This window comes from Typha angustifolia, chromosome 3 (genome assembly GCF_048772165.1).
Source record: "Typha angustifolia cultivar Huaian chromosome 3, ASM4877216v1, whole genome shotgun sequence".
Classification (NCBI taxonomy): domain Eukaryota; kingdom Viridiplantae; phylum Streptophyta; class Magnoliopsida; order Poales; family Typhaceae; genus Typha; species Typha angustifolia.
In genome coordinates, this window is record NC_133241.1 from 405,392 (window position 1) to 422,902 (window position 17,511).

The 17,511-nt window shown below is 40.4% G+C and overlaps 3 protein-coding genes across 4 annotated transcripts; 2 read left to right on the top strand and 1 right to left on the bottom strand.

The window, feature by feature from the left end:
- The first annotated feature begins 1,231 nt into the window (after positions 1 to 1,231).
- On the top strand, positions 1,232 to 4,624 carry LOC140758045 (putative pentatricopeptide repeat-containing protein At2g01510). The gene is made up of 3 exons (XM_073094021.1): positions 1,232 to 3,973; positions 4,205 to 4,310; positions 4,400 to 4,624. Exon 1 carries the CDS (start codon positions 1,377 to 1,379, stop codon positions 3,861 to 3,863), a length of 2,487 nt encoding a protein of 828 aa, XP_072950122.1. The 5' UTR covers positions 1,232 to 1,376; the 3' UTR covers positions 3,864 to 3,973; positions 4,205 to 4,310; positions 4,400 to 4,624.
- Positions 4,625 to 4,845: 221 nt separating this feature from the next.
- On the bottom strand, positions 4,846 to 9,981 carry LOC140758378 (chromophore lyase CRL, chloroplastic). Its single transcript, XM_073094509.1, has 10 exons — positions 9,823 to 9,981; positions 9,531 to 9,739; positions 9,371 to 9,420; positions 8,809 to 8,869; positions 8,685 to 8,720; positions 8,268 to 8,318; positions 6,829 to 6,921; positions 5,461 to 5,565; positions 5,182 to 5,274; positions 4,846 to 5,062 (listed from the first exon to the last, which is right to left on the bottom strand). Exons 2-10 carry the CDS (start codon positions 9,693 to 9,695, stop codon positions 4,922 to 4,924), a joined length of 795 nt encoding a protein of 264 aa, XP_072950610.1. The 5' UTR covers positions 9,696 to 9,739; positions 9,823 to 9,981; the 3' UTR covers positions 4,846 to 4,921.
- A 1,429-nt stretch (positions 9,982 to 11,410) lies between these two features.
- LOC140758320 (auxin response factor 23-like) lies at positions 11,411 to 17,475 on the top strand. Of its 2 annotated transcripts, none has more exons than XM_073094431.1 (15): positions 11,411 to 12,002; positions 12,095 to 12,207; positions 12,287 to 12,382; positions 12,449 to 12,505; positions 12,613 to 12,771; positions 12,870 to 12,954; positions 13,334 to 13,424; positions 13,510 to 13,674; positions 13,873 to 13,992; positions 14,109 to 14,184; positions 14,251 to 14,422; positions 14,602 to 15,443; positions 16,184 to 16,374; positions 16,457 to 16,659; positions 17,144 to 17,475. In XM_073094431.1, the coding sequence occupies exons 1-14, from the start codon at positions 11,903 to 11,905 to the stop codon at positions 16,635 to 16,637; spliced, it is 2,448 nt and encodes an 815-aa protein (XP_072950532.1). In that variant the 5' UTR covers positions 11,411 to 11,902; the 3' UTR covers positions 16,638 to 16,659; positions 17,144 to 17,475. The 2 variants fall into 2 exon arrangements, with proteins under 2 accessions (XP_072950532.1, XP_072950531.1); XM_073094430.1 differs by having other exon boundaries at positions 11,412 to 12,002; positions 14,506 to 15,443.
- Positions 17,476 to 17,511: the final 36 nt, after the last annotated feature.

A 17,511-nucleotide genomic window follows, 5' to 3' on the forward strand; every position in this document is an offset into this window, starting at 1 on the left:
GGCCCTAATCTTATATTAATGGGCATATAGAATCTATTGCTGTATTATATGTTGTCATTAGCAATCATTAGTTGAATGTGCTTTCATGGTGGATGTTTAAATGAAATATTTTTTAAAAAGAAAGGAGGAGTCTATGATTAATTATATTAAGATATGTTTAACATTAGTTAATTACAGCATTTTAAGAGGAAATATTGCATATAATATTAAATAGTTTATACTTTAAAGTGCTACTCAATTTTGGGGAATTCTTTTTCTAACAAATAATCAACTATATTTTTTATATTTGCAAATGGAGTCCTTTTATTAGTAAAAAAAATAATAATCTTATTAATTTAAAAATTAAGTGCAATTAAATTAGAAAAGCCACGCACTTAGCACGTGGGTGCAAAAATGGCCCAATGTGGCCCATAACCCATTCCAATCATCAACTCTTTCAACTCAATTAAGGTGAAAGGCAAGTAATGAAGAATAAAAGGATGTTTAATTTGTTTAATTATCTCTCTCTCTCTCTCTCTCTCTCTCTCCTCACCTTATTTAATAGAGAATGTTTATGGCATTTGGTAAGATTAGGACCTCATCTTGGGCCTTGGCATGTCAACATTAAGCAGATAGCATTGTGATCTAATCCATTTAAGACACCAATAAAATCTTCTAAATGAGTAATGAGTTAGGTAGATTAGTTGAGTGAATAAATGATGATAACTTACTCTCAATTTTTTTTTTAAAAAAATTCATATTTAATAATATATTATTCAGGGCATATTGTCTAGTGGTATGATTCTCGCTCAGGGTGCGAGAGGTCTCGGAGTTCAATTCATGGAATGCCCCCAAAATTTGTACGTAGCACCATGTCTTTTAATGAATTTATGGTTTACATCTTATATTTTTACTATTTATAAATTAATTTTTATAATTAACGAATATGTAAAGAAAACACTATGGATTAGATTTGAACTAACATTGTTAGCTAGTTAATTAAACTTAACCAAATCTTTGAGTTAAGTTAACTAAATTATAAAAATACCTTTAAATAAGTCATACTAAGAGTATTTTAATTATTTAAAAATAAGAGTATTTTAGTTATTTTAAAAATAAAATATTTCTACTTAATAGAATATTCCGACTGTGTTAGCTTAAATCTAACACATAGTATTTTATATATATTCTCGCTAAATTAGAGGGATCGATTTGTAAATAATAAAAATGTAGAGTGTGAATCACGATATTGTTATAAAGCTGGGTGTTATATATAAATTTCTGAAGATGTTTATGTATTGTACTTCAATTCTCGGGATAATTTCCTCCTTAATTTTGGCAAAAATGAAGAAATGGATGCTTTTGTTGGTTGCAATACTTGAACAGTAGTAGGAGCAATGTGTTTGAAGTTTGTATCTCATAGCCTTAGAAATCCTATACTACCATTTAAATCCAATGCCTTTCCCTCCTTTTCTTCTTCCTCTCCCCTTCTCAAATCCCCCATTGACCCCTTTAACCATGTGGTGGACGCACGAATGATCAAAACTGGCTTTGATCTCCACACCTTTCGCACTAACCTCCTCTTAGAATCCCTTGTCGCAAGGGGGGAGCTTTGTGAAGCCCGCAAATTGTTCGATGAAATGCCTCACAAGAACAACTTCACCTTAAACCGCATGATCTCGGGCTATGCCAAGGCCGGCGATGTTGAGGAAGCGGAACGGCTATTTGATGGCATGAGAGAGCACAGCGCTGTCACTTGGACCATCATGATTGGCGCCTACTCCGAGGCCAACCGCGCGGGAGAAGCATTTCGGCTTTTCAGGGAGATGACCGCCGGAGGAGTTAAGGCTGACCGTGTCACGATCACGACGCTGCTTAGTGCTTGCAGTGGCTCGGATGCATCGAATTGGGTTGCACAAGTTCATACTTATGTTGTCAAATTGGGTTTTGGAATGACCCTTTTGGTATGCAACACATTGGTGGATTCTTACTGCAAGTGTGGCCTTCTTGACATGGGCAGGAGGCATTTCGACGAGATGCATGTCAGGGATTCGGTCACTTACAATGCGATGGTCATGGGCTACTCCAAAGAAGGGTTTTACTCTGATGCTTTGGAACTCTTTGTTGAGATGCGGGATTTGAACCTTAAGCCATCCCAGTTCACTTTTTCAGGTGCTTTAACTGCAGCAATCGGATTAAGTGATTTAGGTCTTGGACGACAAGTCCATGGTCTTGTGATGAAAGCAAATTTTGGTTGGAACGTGTTTGTGAGCAACTCTTTATTAGATTTTTACTGGAAAAGTGATTGCTTATGTGAAGCAAGGACACTCTTTGATGAGATGCCTGAGAGGGACAATGTTTCTTACAATGTAATGATCTCAGGCTACGGCTGGAATGGATACTTCAAGGAGTTCTTGGAGCTCCTCAGGGAGATGCAATTGATTGGTTTGGATAGGAGGAAGTTTCCTTTTGCTAGTTTGTTGAGTGTTGCTGGAGGTCTTCCTCATTTGCAAATGGGCAAGCAAACCCACGCTCAGATAATCCTGACTGATTCAGCATCTGATGATCTTGTGGGAAATGCCCTGATTGACATGTATGCAAAATGCGGCATGTTGGATGTTGCGGAGATGATTTTCATTGAAAAAACTGATAAAAACACAGTCTCATGGACAGCAATAATATCAGGCTACATCCAGAATGGTCACTGTGAAGAGGCATTAAGGTTACTCGGTGAAATGAGAAGAGCTGGTCTGAGCCCTGACAGGGCAACATTCTCTAGCATCCTCAGAGCTTCTTCAAGTCTAGCAATGATTGGACTTGGGCGGCAACTACACTCTGTCTTAATAAGATCTGGCCATATGTCCAATGTGTTCTCAGGAAGTGCCCTTCTTGATATGTATGCAAAGTGCGGTTGCTTGCACGAGACCGTTCAAACATTCGAGGAAATGCCTGATCGAAACATAGTCTCGTGGAACGCAATGATTTCTGCCTATGCCCAGAATGGGCAAGGTATGAAGGCTATCGTGTTGTTCGAAGACATGTTTCTGTGTGGTATTGAACCAAATTCAGTCACCTTCCTAAGCCTCCTCTCAGGCTGTAATCACAGTGGCCTTTCTGAAGAAGGTTTGCATTACTTCGACTTGATGATGCAGAGATACAATCTTACACCAAGGAAGGAACACTATGCTTGCGTTATTGATATGTTGGGTCGGGTAGGTCGTTTGGATGAGGTGGAAAAGTTAGTGGATCAGATACCATTTGAGGCTGATGAGATAATATGGAACTCAATTCTTCATTCGTGCAGAATCCATGGGAATCAAGAGTTAGGCAAAAGGGCAGCTGATAAGCTGTTTGCCATGGAGCTGACAGATGCTGCCCCATATGTCATAATGTCAAACATGTATGCTAAAGCTGATCAATGGGAAGATGCCGCCAAGGTGAAAATAATGATGAGAGATCGAGGCGTAAAGAAGGAGCCAGCCTATAGTTGGGTTGAAATCAAGCACAAGATTTATACATTTTCGTCAAATGATGAGACCAACCCAAGGATAAGTGACATTAGAGCACTGTTAGATAAGTTGGGCAAAGAAATGGAGAAGGAAGGTTATGAGCCTGATACTGGGTCTGCACTTCATTTGGTTGATGAGGAAATGAAGGTGGAATCTTTGAGATATCACAGTGAGAGGCTAGCAATAGCCTTTGCAATGCTCAACACCGCACCAGGAACACCAATAACGGTGATTAAGAATCTAAGGACATGCGTGGACTGCCATTCCGCAATTAAAGTTATATCCAAGATTGTAAAGAGGGAGATTATCGTGAGGGATTCATGCAGATTTCATCATTTCAAGGAGGGGTTTTGCTCTTGTGGAGATTTTTGGTGAGCATCTGAATTACCGGAAACAATTGGAACTTAATGAACTGGAGCTCCATTGAATGAACTCGAGGAGCGAAGCAGACATATGAATGTGCTACTATAGATGATCCAAAACATGTAAGTTCCTTCCCCATGTATATATTTCTCAGAATCTGGCATCCATAGACTACCAAAGTCATTGTGTTGAGATTGTCTGACGCAGGAGTCACACATTGAAAACTAATACTAAAGTCTCATCTCTTCGCTAACTTTTTGTTTCCTTATGCACAGCATCTATAGTTCTTATGTTTTATCATGTGGTGTTGGTTGTATACCAAAGTCTGAAATGTGGAATTGGTTTGTATTCAGGAAAGCATTACCAGAACAATCGACGTTTTGTTTGCCTACTGCTGGATTTCAAGTGCCATTCTGAGATGTGCTTCAAGCGAATGAATTCATTAACTATGCCAACAAGGTAAAATCTACTTCCAGGATAACTTTGTAAAGTACATTTTGTGTGTATCTATTCATAAAGTTTGCTTATGAGAGGGCTTCTATGTGTAGGTATGAGAAAGGCCAGGAGTCAAAATCCCATGTTGGAAGCTTTGGGTTTAAAGGAAGGCTTTCAAAGAAACCTAGAGGGTGGAGATGCTATGCTGCAGGAAGGAAAAATGCTCACTAGTATTTGATAGATTAACTGTTGTAGTTGACTACTAAAATATGGTTTATGAATGGTATCGAGAACTACACAATTATACTCAATAAAAATATGTCAGACCACTAAAAGCATATGCAAAAATAAGGTTGAAAAACATATGCTATCATACAATAGATCTTCTGCAAAAACTGTTATGTTCTACAACTTCCTTCCCAATTTGTTTGACTTTCTGCAAAACTTCAACTCAGGCTCATAATTAGCCTTATCTAGCTATCATGTTATTAAGTGGGGCAATCGATGCTAGGAAATAACATACCGTTAAGCAAATCAAAATTAACTGCTCCCTATGTGAAGCAAAGCATGACGCAAATAGAGGCAAGTATATACATGAATTTTCATTTCCTATAAACAAAACTTCCAGGATATTATTATTCATTAATTACATAAGGGCTATCCATCTTTTTCTCCAGTGACAATGAAGGGGGGAAGTTTAAAGGTGAGAACATATCATCATAACTCAGCTGTGGAGCAGGCTTGAATTCATAGGGACCTGTTTTTGCTCCCCATACCTGTTAAAAAAAAAAATCATCATGTGCTTTATATTCTTCTTTCAAACCATTCTTGATATCAACTGATAACTCGTGATTTTTTGACATGGTAAAATAATATACCAACATGAGAAACTAACCTGAGCTCCTTCATTATCATGGCCCTTGTCCCAAGTATGTATTTCACCATTCCTGTAAATTGCTACTTCTGATGTGCAATAACTGGCACCATTCTGTCAAAAAAGGAAAAGAGAAATCATGAGACATACATCTCTATAGATGGAAGAAGTTAAAGAACAGGAGATCTTATGTTTACATTTAGCAGATTAGATAGCTTCTTGTTGTTGAAGCTATGAAGAATCAATAGGGTTGGAAAGGTTTTAAAGGTAATCAGAATAGGGAACTGTAAAGAAGGATACCCAGGAATTAGGGAAGCCACCAGATGGAGTTGATCCTTCATATAAGCAACGCTTTCCTCGTTCGCACCGTGAGAGGTGTATAGTTGTCAGATGTTCCGCAATATCCTGAACACAACCTTCTCCTTGTACTTAATAGAAAAAATAACCTTGTGCTCTGAAACCCTAGAGAACTCAGATGACTTGATTAAAGAAATTAAGATCACAACAAGACTTCATATGCAAAAAGAGAACACTGATATGAAACTAAGGAATTTACTATATCAGGAAGTGACATAGCAACAGTTAGCAAACCCAATAAGGCAACAAAGAAGCTAGTTAAGATGAGAAGTTGATGCACATATGAATATTCACAACAATACATTCTAGTTGAAAGACTATTGTAGAGCCTGGATAAGCCCTAATGCTTAAGTGAAACAGCAGATATTTTTGTGATAATAGTCCTCCTTGACAGAGTTGGCTTTAAACTTCATATGGCTCGTTGCTTTATTTGGATTTCAGAGGAAGACATACAATCAAAAACTACCACCTTTTATCCTCTTCTAGACTATTCTCATATCAAAAGGACTTAGTCTAGAGGTGGCTTGTGAACTGGGTCCAATTATATAATTCTCATTCACTCTCTAGCAAATGACTCCAGTATTAGCTCAGTGACAAAAATATGTAATATAGTGCTGTTCCACCAGCCAGTAGATCTCACTTCAATCTTCAGCATCCATGATACACGGACTTGAATAAACTAGTATGCATTTGATGGCAAAGAGAAGAAAGAATATGTATGTGATCAGCAACAGAAAGTTCATGAGCAAATCAGCATGGGAAGAGGAGGTCAAGCAACGTTCTATTTTGTACCTAAAAGGACTCCATTTATGGAAACTCCTCCATAAGGCCATATTTTCCCTTGTGCTTTATATTTCATTTATATCAATAATTGCACACCATAATGGGATACCTCATGAAGAATCAAGAAAGTGATCAATATGTGTAACAAAAAAGTGTATTATTACGAATTTCATTTGTTGGGTGTTTGGATTTCTTATACATAGGAAAAATAATTTTCATTGGACCTGGAGCATCTAATTATTGGAGAACTAAATCGTACTATAAGGCATATTAGCTAAGACATTAACAATCTATTGAAAAACAAATTAAATGGTATGTCAGAGATAATTGTGCACTCAAGCAGAGCATCTCATGGTCTGTGTAAAATTTGAGACTAATCTTAAAGTTGTATTGAAAGCAATCCTAACTATATACTAGACTGGAGACATTCTGACAAATAACACTATACTAGACAACAACAAGAAAAGTTGATCCAGCAAAATAATCAGACAATAAACAAACACAGATTATTAGAAGACAGAAACATACCCCAATAACTTCTTCAGGCAGCGGCCTCCCGTCCGTTGGACGGTCACAGAAATTCTTGTACTCTTCCACATCCCTGATGGCATACGAACTCAACTGTCCATTGAAAGACTTGGAGGATTAGAAATGGCAACTGCAACTGCAACTTTGTCGAATGCAGTGTTGCTGACAAGTATCCAGGTTTATTCATGATGCAGATATGTCCATAAATGGTGTCTCTATTTCAATCAGTTTACCCAATTAAATACCTTTGCTTCATGGATTCTGAGTTACTGAAATTATTAAGTGATTTAAGCGAGAGTTGGAGTTACAAATACCCTAGAACCCAACAAGAACATACCCAAAGTGATTATGGTTTGACAAAGTTCTACAAATGAGAAAGGACTATATGGTGCCTCAAAATAAGTGACTTCCACGATTCCTGAATAGCATGTCTTTGGCATAGTTAGGACCCACACCTAAACCAAAGGGCTATATTGGATAGCAAAACCTAGTCTCATATGTTGAGATGAGAAGATTTAGAGTGTGTACTTGCTAAGATTGCTTATTACTATGGCAGATGAGTTAACTGCTGAGCTACTAAATAAAATGAAAAGAAACAAAAAGAAAACAACTCTCAATTAAGTGCCTATGTATCTCCTATTTACACCAGTTTCCTTTGTTGTTACTTATCCATGCATCTTTTGTGAAAGTTCTTTCCTTAGTAAGTGGGCAGGTAAGCATTGTCCACATAGACAGACCGAGTACTGACCAAGTTTGTCTTCTCATTCCAACATGACTGAAAGTTGGGACATTTTTGGGCTTAGAGTTGAGAGTTCTCCAACTAAAATCAAATATCAACCAATCCAATTCATTGTTGGCTGACCAAGATATATATAGATAGCTAAGAAAATATTACGACTCTTAGAAGATAAAATTAGGCAGCCGGCAAACCCTATTTGTGGCTCCCGGTTGGCAGTTAGACTGCATTGGCAGGCTTGGCTCACCTTGGAGTTTGGTAGCCTGGCAAGCTGCAGTGGTGTTTAGAGGGCTTGATGAGCTGGCATAATATATTAATATATAAGTATATAGTATACTATATTAGAATACTATATACAATATTAGTATATAATATACCATATTAAACATATATTATATACTATATATAATTATTTTTAATTTTGTATATGTTAGACTCTCAAGGCACTCGCATATCATCTAAGCGCTATGCAATGGGGTGACAGTCTACATATCGCGAGCACTTCTAAAAACATTGGACTCACTTATGCCAAATAGTCACAAAGACTGATGGATCAGTAGTTTTAAGTTTCATGATGTTACGAAGGAAAGCTTAAAAATGCCAAAGCAAATCGAAATATCTTAAACAAAAAAGGAGATCCGGTATTAATGCAAAACATTAGCTAGCTCTTTAATATAAATAAATATCAGAGAAGTAATCTCACCTCAACATCACATTTCAACTCTTTTGGACAAGGCTTCACCATGTAAAATCTCTACAACAACCAAATAACAAACTCTTATTACTTAATGTAAAAGACAACACTAAGTAAGCAGTTGACAATAACCACAGTCTCAACCAATCTAAGTGAACCAATTATTACCAACACTACAACACAAAGCTCACATTTAAGGTCCTATATATACAACAAAATTAGCAATTTACCCTTATATTTCTTCATGACTTCATGTATTCTTGTGTTTTTAGATGATGATGATTACATAAAGTTTAGTATGACTACAGTGTCAAAACAACCATGAGAGACATACTTTTCAGAAGCCAGAAAGGACAAAAGTATGCCTATAGATTGTCCACTCTAAAAAAGAGAGGAAATTTTAGTACAGCTTCGAAGTTACCATACTTGCCGAAAAGGTTTTTCTGGAATTCTCCAAAATGCCTGCCATGAAGAAAGAAATAAACTTATTCTTTTTAAGAAAAAATATAATCACAAAAGGGAAACCTAGAGACAAGAAGCTAGTACTAACTTGCTCAAAGTATAAAACCCTGGAGCCATCTACCATCTCTGTTGCAGGGCAAGTAAGCATTCTGTAGTTTAGGAGAAGAAAATTGATGAATAATCACCAGTAAAAGAATTATGCTTGGTCCATCGTATGCACAAATGAAGATATGCAGCAACATCCTGGTCATAAGCTCCGATAACTAAGGTTATTGTAACTGTAGAGAGTTGCTAAGACAAGAACAAATCAAACAATCTCACAACACATTGTTTTCTAAATTATCTTACTGGGCATCATGTATTACTCAAATCATCCTAAAAGATGAAAAACAAAAGAGAAAATGCATATAAACAGCTGATAAATCCTAAAGCACCTAATTGTGCAGACAGTGCTAACGTAGTACAAGTCCAATTTCAACAACTACTTCAGTACAGCAAGAACGATGAGAATTTACAGTTTAAGCAACCTTAGAACTAACTAGGACAACTGATTACTAATTATACGGAAGAAGGCACTAATTCCATATGCTTCAGTGCATGTAACATTTAAAGCAACTTTTATCATCAATAGTACAAAGAAGAAACCTCACCTCAGATTGAAATAATTATCTGGGTCCCTCCGAGCTTGCTCCCTCGAGAACTTAATCACAAATCGCACCGAAGAAAGCATCAGATGATCAATTGAACCAAAACGCAGAATATAATACAAGCAGATGAAACGAAAACAAAATCTCATAGAGATCTCCTTACCTTCTCCCCCGAGAGGGCTTCGGCGACGGCGCGAGCATGGTCCCACCTGGTCGTCGACTTCCTCAACCTTTTGAGAAGCATCACTCCACCGAACAAAACTAGAGCTTTCAGGACGAAACCCCGAACTCGACTTCCCCCACTGCTGGATCCCGATTCCATTCCCATCCCGCCTCGAACCAAAGGAAGCTCCTCTCCGAATCGAGAAATCACTGCGCCAATTCCGAAAATTGTAAGAAGCGATCCAGAAGAATCGTATCCGTAGAGAGAGAGAGAGGAGTAGCACGATACGCACGTGAGATGCGAGGTGTTGCGTTCTTGGTATAATGACCGTAGAGATTGGATGTGGTGTGGCTCACGGCTCTCGCGGTGGAAAAGGATATGCCCACCAAATGTTTGACAAAATGTCTAGATGCGTTACTCCTGCCAAACTCGCTTTTGGTTTGTCTTTGGTTTGGATTGGCCTGGTTCCATGAACTCTTTTTACTTATGAGACAAAAGCTCCACATTTTTAACGCAATTTATAATTTACACCCTACAATTCTTTTTCTCTTATTATCACTAAACAGCCTGCACTTTATTTTTATTGCATAGAAACACCCTGAGTCATTAGTTTGAATTCGAGTTTCATGATCCTCCCATTTCAGAGGACATTTGGGTAGTTATGGGGTAAGTTGTGCTCAAGGGCAAAAGACCATACGGCCCATTTTGCCCCCAAGGACGGGCCTGCTATTGCCCGTCCATCGTGTGGTGAGCAGGAAGTCTTAGGGGACAAAGGAGAGCCCACGAGGACCGTCCGATCCATGGGCCCCACTACCCACAAGCCCAAACTAGTGTACCCGACCTGACCCCCGTGCTCCTTTGATCCACTCATCGCCTGTGACCATTCTGGCACCCAAGGACGAGGACGTGGACGATCCCCATTTGCCAGCTCAGTGGACCCACTGTTCCATTACTGCCGCGTGAGCAATCCGAGCCGTCGATCTGGAATCAAGTTGTACCCGTGCATCCCGCATTACAGGCTTTTGGACCAACTTGAACCGGCGAGAGCAACCCGGTCCGGCTCGCAAACACCGGCTCAGGGAGCGAGGTCTAACCGGACGGACGAAACGGCGGAGGGGCCAGCTCTGAAGCCATTCAGACGATGCCACGTTACTACTGTAGAAATATTATTACATCCGGGGATGTAGGCGACCGGCTGGACCCTCACGCCTTATCTCGCACCGTAGGGTGAAGTCGGACATCGCCATCACCATATCACGTCCGTCCGTATCGTACTCGGGCACGAGATGTCACGTGGCCTCCCTCTTGTGGTCCCCACTTCGTAGCTTTATTGTATAATTTTCTTGCTCCGGCATAAATAGGGCGTTCCTATTCGATGGGTCCCAGGACTCAGGACCCAATAGTTAATCAAATTTGAAATGCTAATTGCTATCATAATCCCATGATTACCGGACCTGCTCCGTGCTTGACGTCACCTCAAACTATAATTCAACGAGCTTTGGCCTCCGGAACGTAGCGTGGACGGTCAGGATCCGATCATAAGCCGGGATATTAAGGAGAAGGTCAAATGGGGTGGGGCCAGGGCCTGAGGCCACGTGGGCAAGAGCTCCTCAAATAGGCTGGGAGTTGGAGTGGGCCCCAGTACACGGCGGCACTTGTCGCTTGCGAGCGGACACGGGTGGAACCCTCTTGAGATCTCATGATCTGTCACACATGTTGTTGATGAACGGATGTGATTAAGGCAGTCCGATGAGTATTTCGAAACTGCCGAGTCGGCAGGAATAGCTGTGCGCTGCTTGTGGCAGACAGCTAGCCCTGCTCCACAAGGACCACAATAGCTCGGCGAAGGCACAGGCATCATGATCTCCCACGGAGCACCGGGATCTGCTTCGGTCGATCTAACACGCACCTCCCCGCCGCTTGCCGCTCTTCTCCCGAAACGTGTCCTCCCGTTCCGGGACTAGCCACGAGAAAGCCGACGTTGCCCGTTGATACGGGACAAGGCCAGCCACCTCGGACATAACGGAGTGGCGACGTTTCCGAAAATAGTAAACGGCGTCAGGTCCGGCCTAACGGAGTTGGATTGGAGTGCACTTTCGGCTCGGTTTAGAGTTAAACCGGTCGACGACTGTCCCAAAGTGACAAGTGGGCGTCCTCTTCTTCCTTCTCTCTGAGCTCTTACTCTGTACCAGAGAGAGAGAGAGAGAGAGAGAGAGAGAGAGAACTACAAAGGAGAGGAGTTTTAGGGTTTAAGAGGAGGAGATTTCTTCGAACTAGGGTTCTACTACTTGGAATTACGGGTTTGGTTGGGGATTTTAGAGTTTTACTTGGTAGAATTGGGGTTTGAGAAGTGGATGAGGTGGGACTCGTGAATGGAGGCGAGCAGTGGACGCAGCGAGCCTATCGGAGGAGGCAGAAGAGCCGGCGGAGAGGATTGTAGTGTTCTCGGTGGAGCTCCGGTTCTCGGGAAAGGTCGGACCTTGCCGGTCTCCGGCGGTTGGCCGGAGAGAGTCCAGGTATGGTTCATGATCAGCGTGTTCTGATTAGGTTCTCTTTTGTTGCAGATGGGGTTGACGCGCTCTATAATGAGCTATGGCACGCGTGCGCGGGGCCATTGGTGACGGTGCCGCGAGCAGGGGAGAGGGTGTTCTACTTCCCCCAGGGCCATATAGAGCAGGTAAGCTTCTCAAACCTAGTACTTTTGAGGACCTCTTGGCTTCGAATTCGTTATCTGAGGTTTCGGGGTCGTGGCTTAGGTGGAGGCTTCGACGAATCAGGTGGCGGACCAGCAGATGCCGGTCTATGATCTCCCGTGGAGAATCCCCTGTCGTGTGATCAACGTGCAACTGAAGGTGATTCCTCTAAGACCCTAAACTTTTAGAAATCAAAGTTCGTGAGTGGTTCTTCTTGCTTGTTAGGCGGAGCAGGACACGGATGAGGTGTTTGCTCAAGTGACGTTGCTTCCTGAATCCAAGGTACTCTCTTGAGACCGCTGGACTTTTCATGCCAAAGTCTTCATATTTTTGGTCAAGTTGGAGAATTTCTTCTTCTCTTACTTTTTACTGTTTGTTGCTTTTATTAGCAAGATGAGAATAATATGGACAAGGAAATGCCGCCCCCTGCGCCGCCCTCGCGACCTCAAGTACACTCCTTTTGTAAGACTTTGACTGCGTCGGACACCAGCACGCATGGCGGGTTCTCGGTGTTGAAACGGCATGCGGATGAGTGCCTCCCTCCGCTGGTTAGCGTTTCAGCTATATGATTATTACGCGTTGGTATGGTTGGATTTGTAGGGTCTTGGCTAGTACGCAATATTATAAATCTGGTTGTGTTGATCAGGATATGTGTCAACAACCTCCGACGCAAGAGCTGGTTGCAAAGGATTTGCATGGGGTCGAGTGGCGCTTCCGCCATATTTTTCGGGGTAATTTCTTACTGACATCATATTCTTATATCATTGCATCTGTTTTTTCGTTGTACCAAAGATAATTCTCTGAAGTTTATTGGCTTCATCTGTGGAAGAGTAGCAAGTGGTATTTGGATATACAGACTGGTTGTTGTAACTTTGAACCCTGGGCTATATAAGAGTTTTGAATATTTGCTAGGATGGGATGCTAGTAATGCATTTGTGCTATTATCTGAAGTTGTTTGGTCTGAAGTTTCTAAGGTTAAGCAGTTTATTAGGTCTGATAGAGCTTAATTTTTCGATTACTCTTTAGAAATAATGCGTAAGTGCTTGATTTAGATATGCAAGATTTTTGTGCTTACTTGGGCATGCTTGACTGCTACTGCATTTACTAAAGGCCAACCAAGGAGGCATCTGCTTCAGAGTGGCTGGAGTGTCTTTGTCAGTTCCAAAAGGCTTGTTGCTGGGGATGCTTTTATATTTCTAAGGTCTAAAACTCTTTTAACCTTTGATGGTGTATGTTGTTAACATTTAAGTTTCAGTATCTTATGTATTAAGAGCTGCAATTGGCAGAGGAGAGAATGGCGAACTACGCGTTGGAGTCAGGCGTGCAATGAGACAACAGCCAAATATTCCATCTTCAGTCATATCATGCCACAGTATGCACCTTGGTGTCCTTGCAACAGCATGGCATGCTGTTAACACGGGGACCATGTTCACCGTCTACTACAAACCAAGGTTTGTGGCCACTGCTCCCTAGTCTTAGGAACAGGCTCATCTAATATACCAACTTTTACTGTTATGACTGTCGATCTTTAATTGGGAAAAGAATCTCAAATTTTTGCAAAGCACTGTTACGTCTGCAGTTCTATTTTTTGTCTTTTCTATTCTGTATATACTTTGTAATTAGCTTCTCTCATTCAATTGATCTGACAGGACAAGCCCTTCTGAATTCATCATCCCATACGATCAATATATGGAATCTGTCAAGAAGAACCATTATATAGGGATGAGATTCAAGATGAGATTTGAAGGAGAAGAAGCTCCTGAGGAGAGGTATAAGTAGTTGGTGATTCCGTGTCACTTAGTGGATATGATTATTTTGAACACTCCAAAGTTAGCTGACCCATCAGAAATGTCTCAAATTTGTCATTCTTCCCCTCTCATGTCAGGTTCACCGGGACAATAGTTGGCATAGATGAAGCCGACCCAAGCAGATGGACTGGATCAAAGTGGAGATGCCTCAAGGTAGTGTCAATGAGCTTCTTTTATGGTCTATGTCAGTTATATTTAATATTTGTTTCTGGATGTCAGGTGAGATGGGATGAAACCTCTTCTGTTCCTCATCCAGAGAGAGTTTCTCCTTGGAAAGTTGAACCTTCTGTAAACCCTACTCCCATAAACTCCCTTCCAGTGCCTAGACCAAAGAGGCCTCGGTCAAACATTGCTCCTCCCTCACCTGATTCATCTATTACTATGAGAGAAGGTAGAACCATTATCTTGACTTAGATATGTGAATGGTTTCAGTTATCGTTATCCTTTATGCAAACTTCCATATCATGCTTCCAGCTTCTTCTAAAGTCACTGTAGACCCTTTCCAACACAATAGTCTTCCAAGGGTCTTCCAAGGTCAAGAAATGACGACCTTGAGATGCAATTTTACAGATGCTAACGAGTTGGATACCGCTCAAAAGCCCATTATTTGGTCTTCAAAGTTCAGTGAAGATAAAACTAATGTCTCTTCCCAGAGATGGTTAGGCCCTGAGCAACAGGTGCAGATAACGAGGCATGGTACTTCTAATATGGAGTTCTCAGGATTACGGGCTCCTATCTATTCACGTGATTCACATGGATTTTGCTCATCCTTTTTGGACCAGAACTCAACTGATGAGATGTCTTGGAAGACACAATACCAAGATCAAGAAAGCAACCACATTATGTTTTCTGGCTCAAGGTCTTTAATGCCTCCACATCCTTTGAATCAGCAAAACTCGAAGATGACCGCCCCAATTGGTGACATACCTTATCAGAAATCTGGAATTATTAGTTATGGTGGACTGGGGGATCATGATGTGTTGCAGAGCCCACGGGATGATCAATACTCAAACTGGGCTGCACATTTTCTGCCAACATTTCATACAGAGAAAACCTTGCAGCATAGGTTGGTCAAGCCTCAACCTCTGGTAGCTTGTCAGAGGGAGGTTGCAAAACCAGAAAGTAGTGGGATATGCAAGCTATTTGGGATTCATCTTAACACCAGACCAGCAACATCTGGACCGTCAAGATCATCAAGTGCGCCCCATGAGCCGCAGACACATGTTCGTCCAACAGCAGCAATGCAACAGTTGCAAACCATAGAAGCAGACAGATGTTCAGATCTACCCAAGTTAGTTAAGTCCGTTGATATTTCTCCAGCTGGCTGTGATGTGGAGAAACCGCGTTACCCCCAAGCTTCTAACTATATGCAGGGCAAACCTCAGAGTGTCTCAATGCGAAGTTGTACAAAGGTACTTATTTTTACGTACAGCGAGCTGCCATGTTGTTCCTCATGAGTTGCAACTAAATATCTATTCTCTTCTATGATTCATGTCTTGGTAATCTATAAGCTTACTCTCTTGTATTATTCATATCTTGACAATCTATAATCAGTTTGTATTCTAACTTCTACGAACTAGCCTGAGTTAAATCTTTATATTGTATGACATACTTAAAATTCACATTATTGATGAGATCTGAAATTTAGAAGTTTTCCTGCCTCTTTTAGCAGAAAACTAATATTGATTTGACAATATTCTGAATCTTTTAGCATTAGAGTGAAGAATTTGGATACAGTTTCATACTTGTGGATGTACTGCTTTCACTCTTTAAAATTGCTTATCGAACTTTGTCCCATGCAAGCACGACTAATTTCAAGCAAGCTTTAGTAATTTTTATTGCGATGCACATTTATCTGTCTGAAATATCATTGTTTCTACAACGAGCTATATATGCTAAACTCTTGAAATGAATTGATTGCCTAGTTGACCACAAAGACCTAGTTTGTGAATCAAGATTGATTTGTGTAAGCTATAAATATCAATAGCTATCAGTTATTATATATTCTGCCATTAATTTAACACAACTATGTTCTGAATTTAGCTTGTAGTCTTCAGATTTTTGAAGTTTGTTTTCCTAGTCTTTTTAATTGAATCAAGGTCTTTTTAGATTCAAGTTTGCAAAGACATTTTTAATATTTTTCCCTCTTCAGGTGCATAAGCAGGGAATTGCCCTTGGCAGGTCTGTGGACCTTACAAAGTTCGATGGTTACGACAAATTGATTGCTGAGCTGGATCGGATGTTTGAGTTTGAGGGTGAATTGATGAGTCCTGCCAAGAATTGGCTGGTTGTCTTCACAGATAACGAGGGTGATATGATGCTTGTTGGGGATGACCCCTGGCAGTAAGTATGCATGTTTTAGTTTTATACTTGCTCTGGAGATTACTCTACTGGTTGACATTACATAAAATTTCTCCTTAAACAGCGAATTCTGCTGTATGGTTCGTAAAATTTCCATATATACACGAGAGGAGGTCCAGAGGATGAATCCAGGTAAACTACACTCCACAGTTGAAGATAATCCAGCTGCTTCAGAGGAACAAGGTGTCTCTGCCAGAGAAACAGAAGGCAGTTCACCTAAATCCTTTCATCTAGAGAGCTGCTAGGGTTACCTTTCAAACTGACACTGTGAGTGGCATGAACACAGTAGATAATTGTCTGATATTACCTCTTATATATAGGGTGTTTTTTTTTCATATATACCCTTGTAACTCCCTTATTTGCTTGTATGTCCCTCTAATGTGGATATTTAAAATTCATAGTTTTTAAATGTATACCCTTTAATTTTTCTGATTTTTTGCATATGTATCCCCTTAGAGTTAACGGTAAAATTTGAACAATTGGGAGGATTTCTATGCAAATAATATATGTTTTGAAATGTATACCTGCAAATATCGACATCAGGGCGGCACAAAAGTAAATAACAGATTTTGTCAGGGTATACATGCAAAAAAAAAAAAACTTTATATAGAAACATTTCTTTTGCTGGTTACTGCTTGCTTCATGCATTGCTACTAATTTGTTCTGTTGGATCTGCAATTCTGCAGCATACTTTTCCATTTGAAACATTAGAACTGAAAGGAACTCATCTTCTCTCAATTGGTTTGCACAGGTCTCTGAAGTAACAGAGTGATGGAAGTGAACACAAAATGTTTTTGATAGTGGGGCCATGCTATGATATATTGGTAAGCCCCATCTTATTCTCCAGTTGGACTTTGAGCTGCTCTGGAGGCCACCTTATCTTAATACAGTTTTGGTTATGTATCGGTTTTGGCTTGCAATTTGTCCTTTGTTTATTTTCTATATATAGGCATATATATGTATATTTGCTGCCTGAGCGTAAGAGGGGCTTTGAACTTTCTCAATCTACCATGTAAATACTTCTTTTTGTTTATCTTATTATGAGCCTTTGGTGTCTCACCTTTGCCTCTGTTTTTGCTGAACACCCATCTCTAGTGACTTGCAGAATTGTTTGCCATG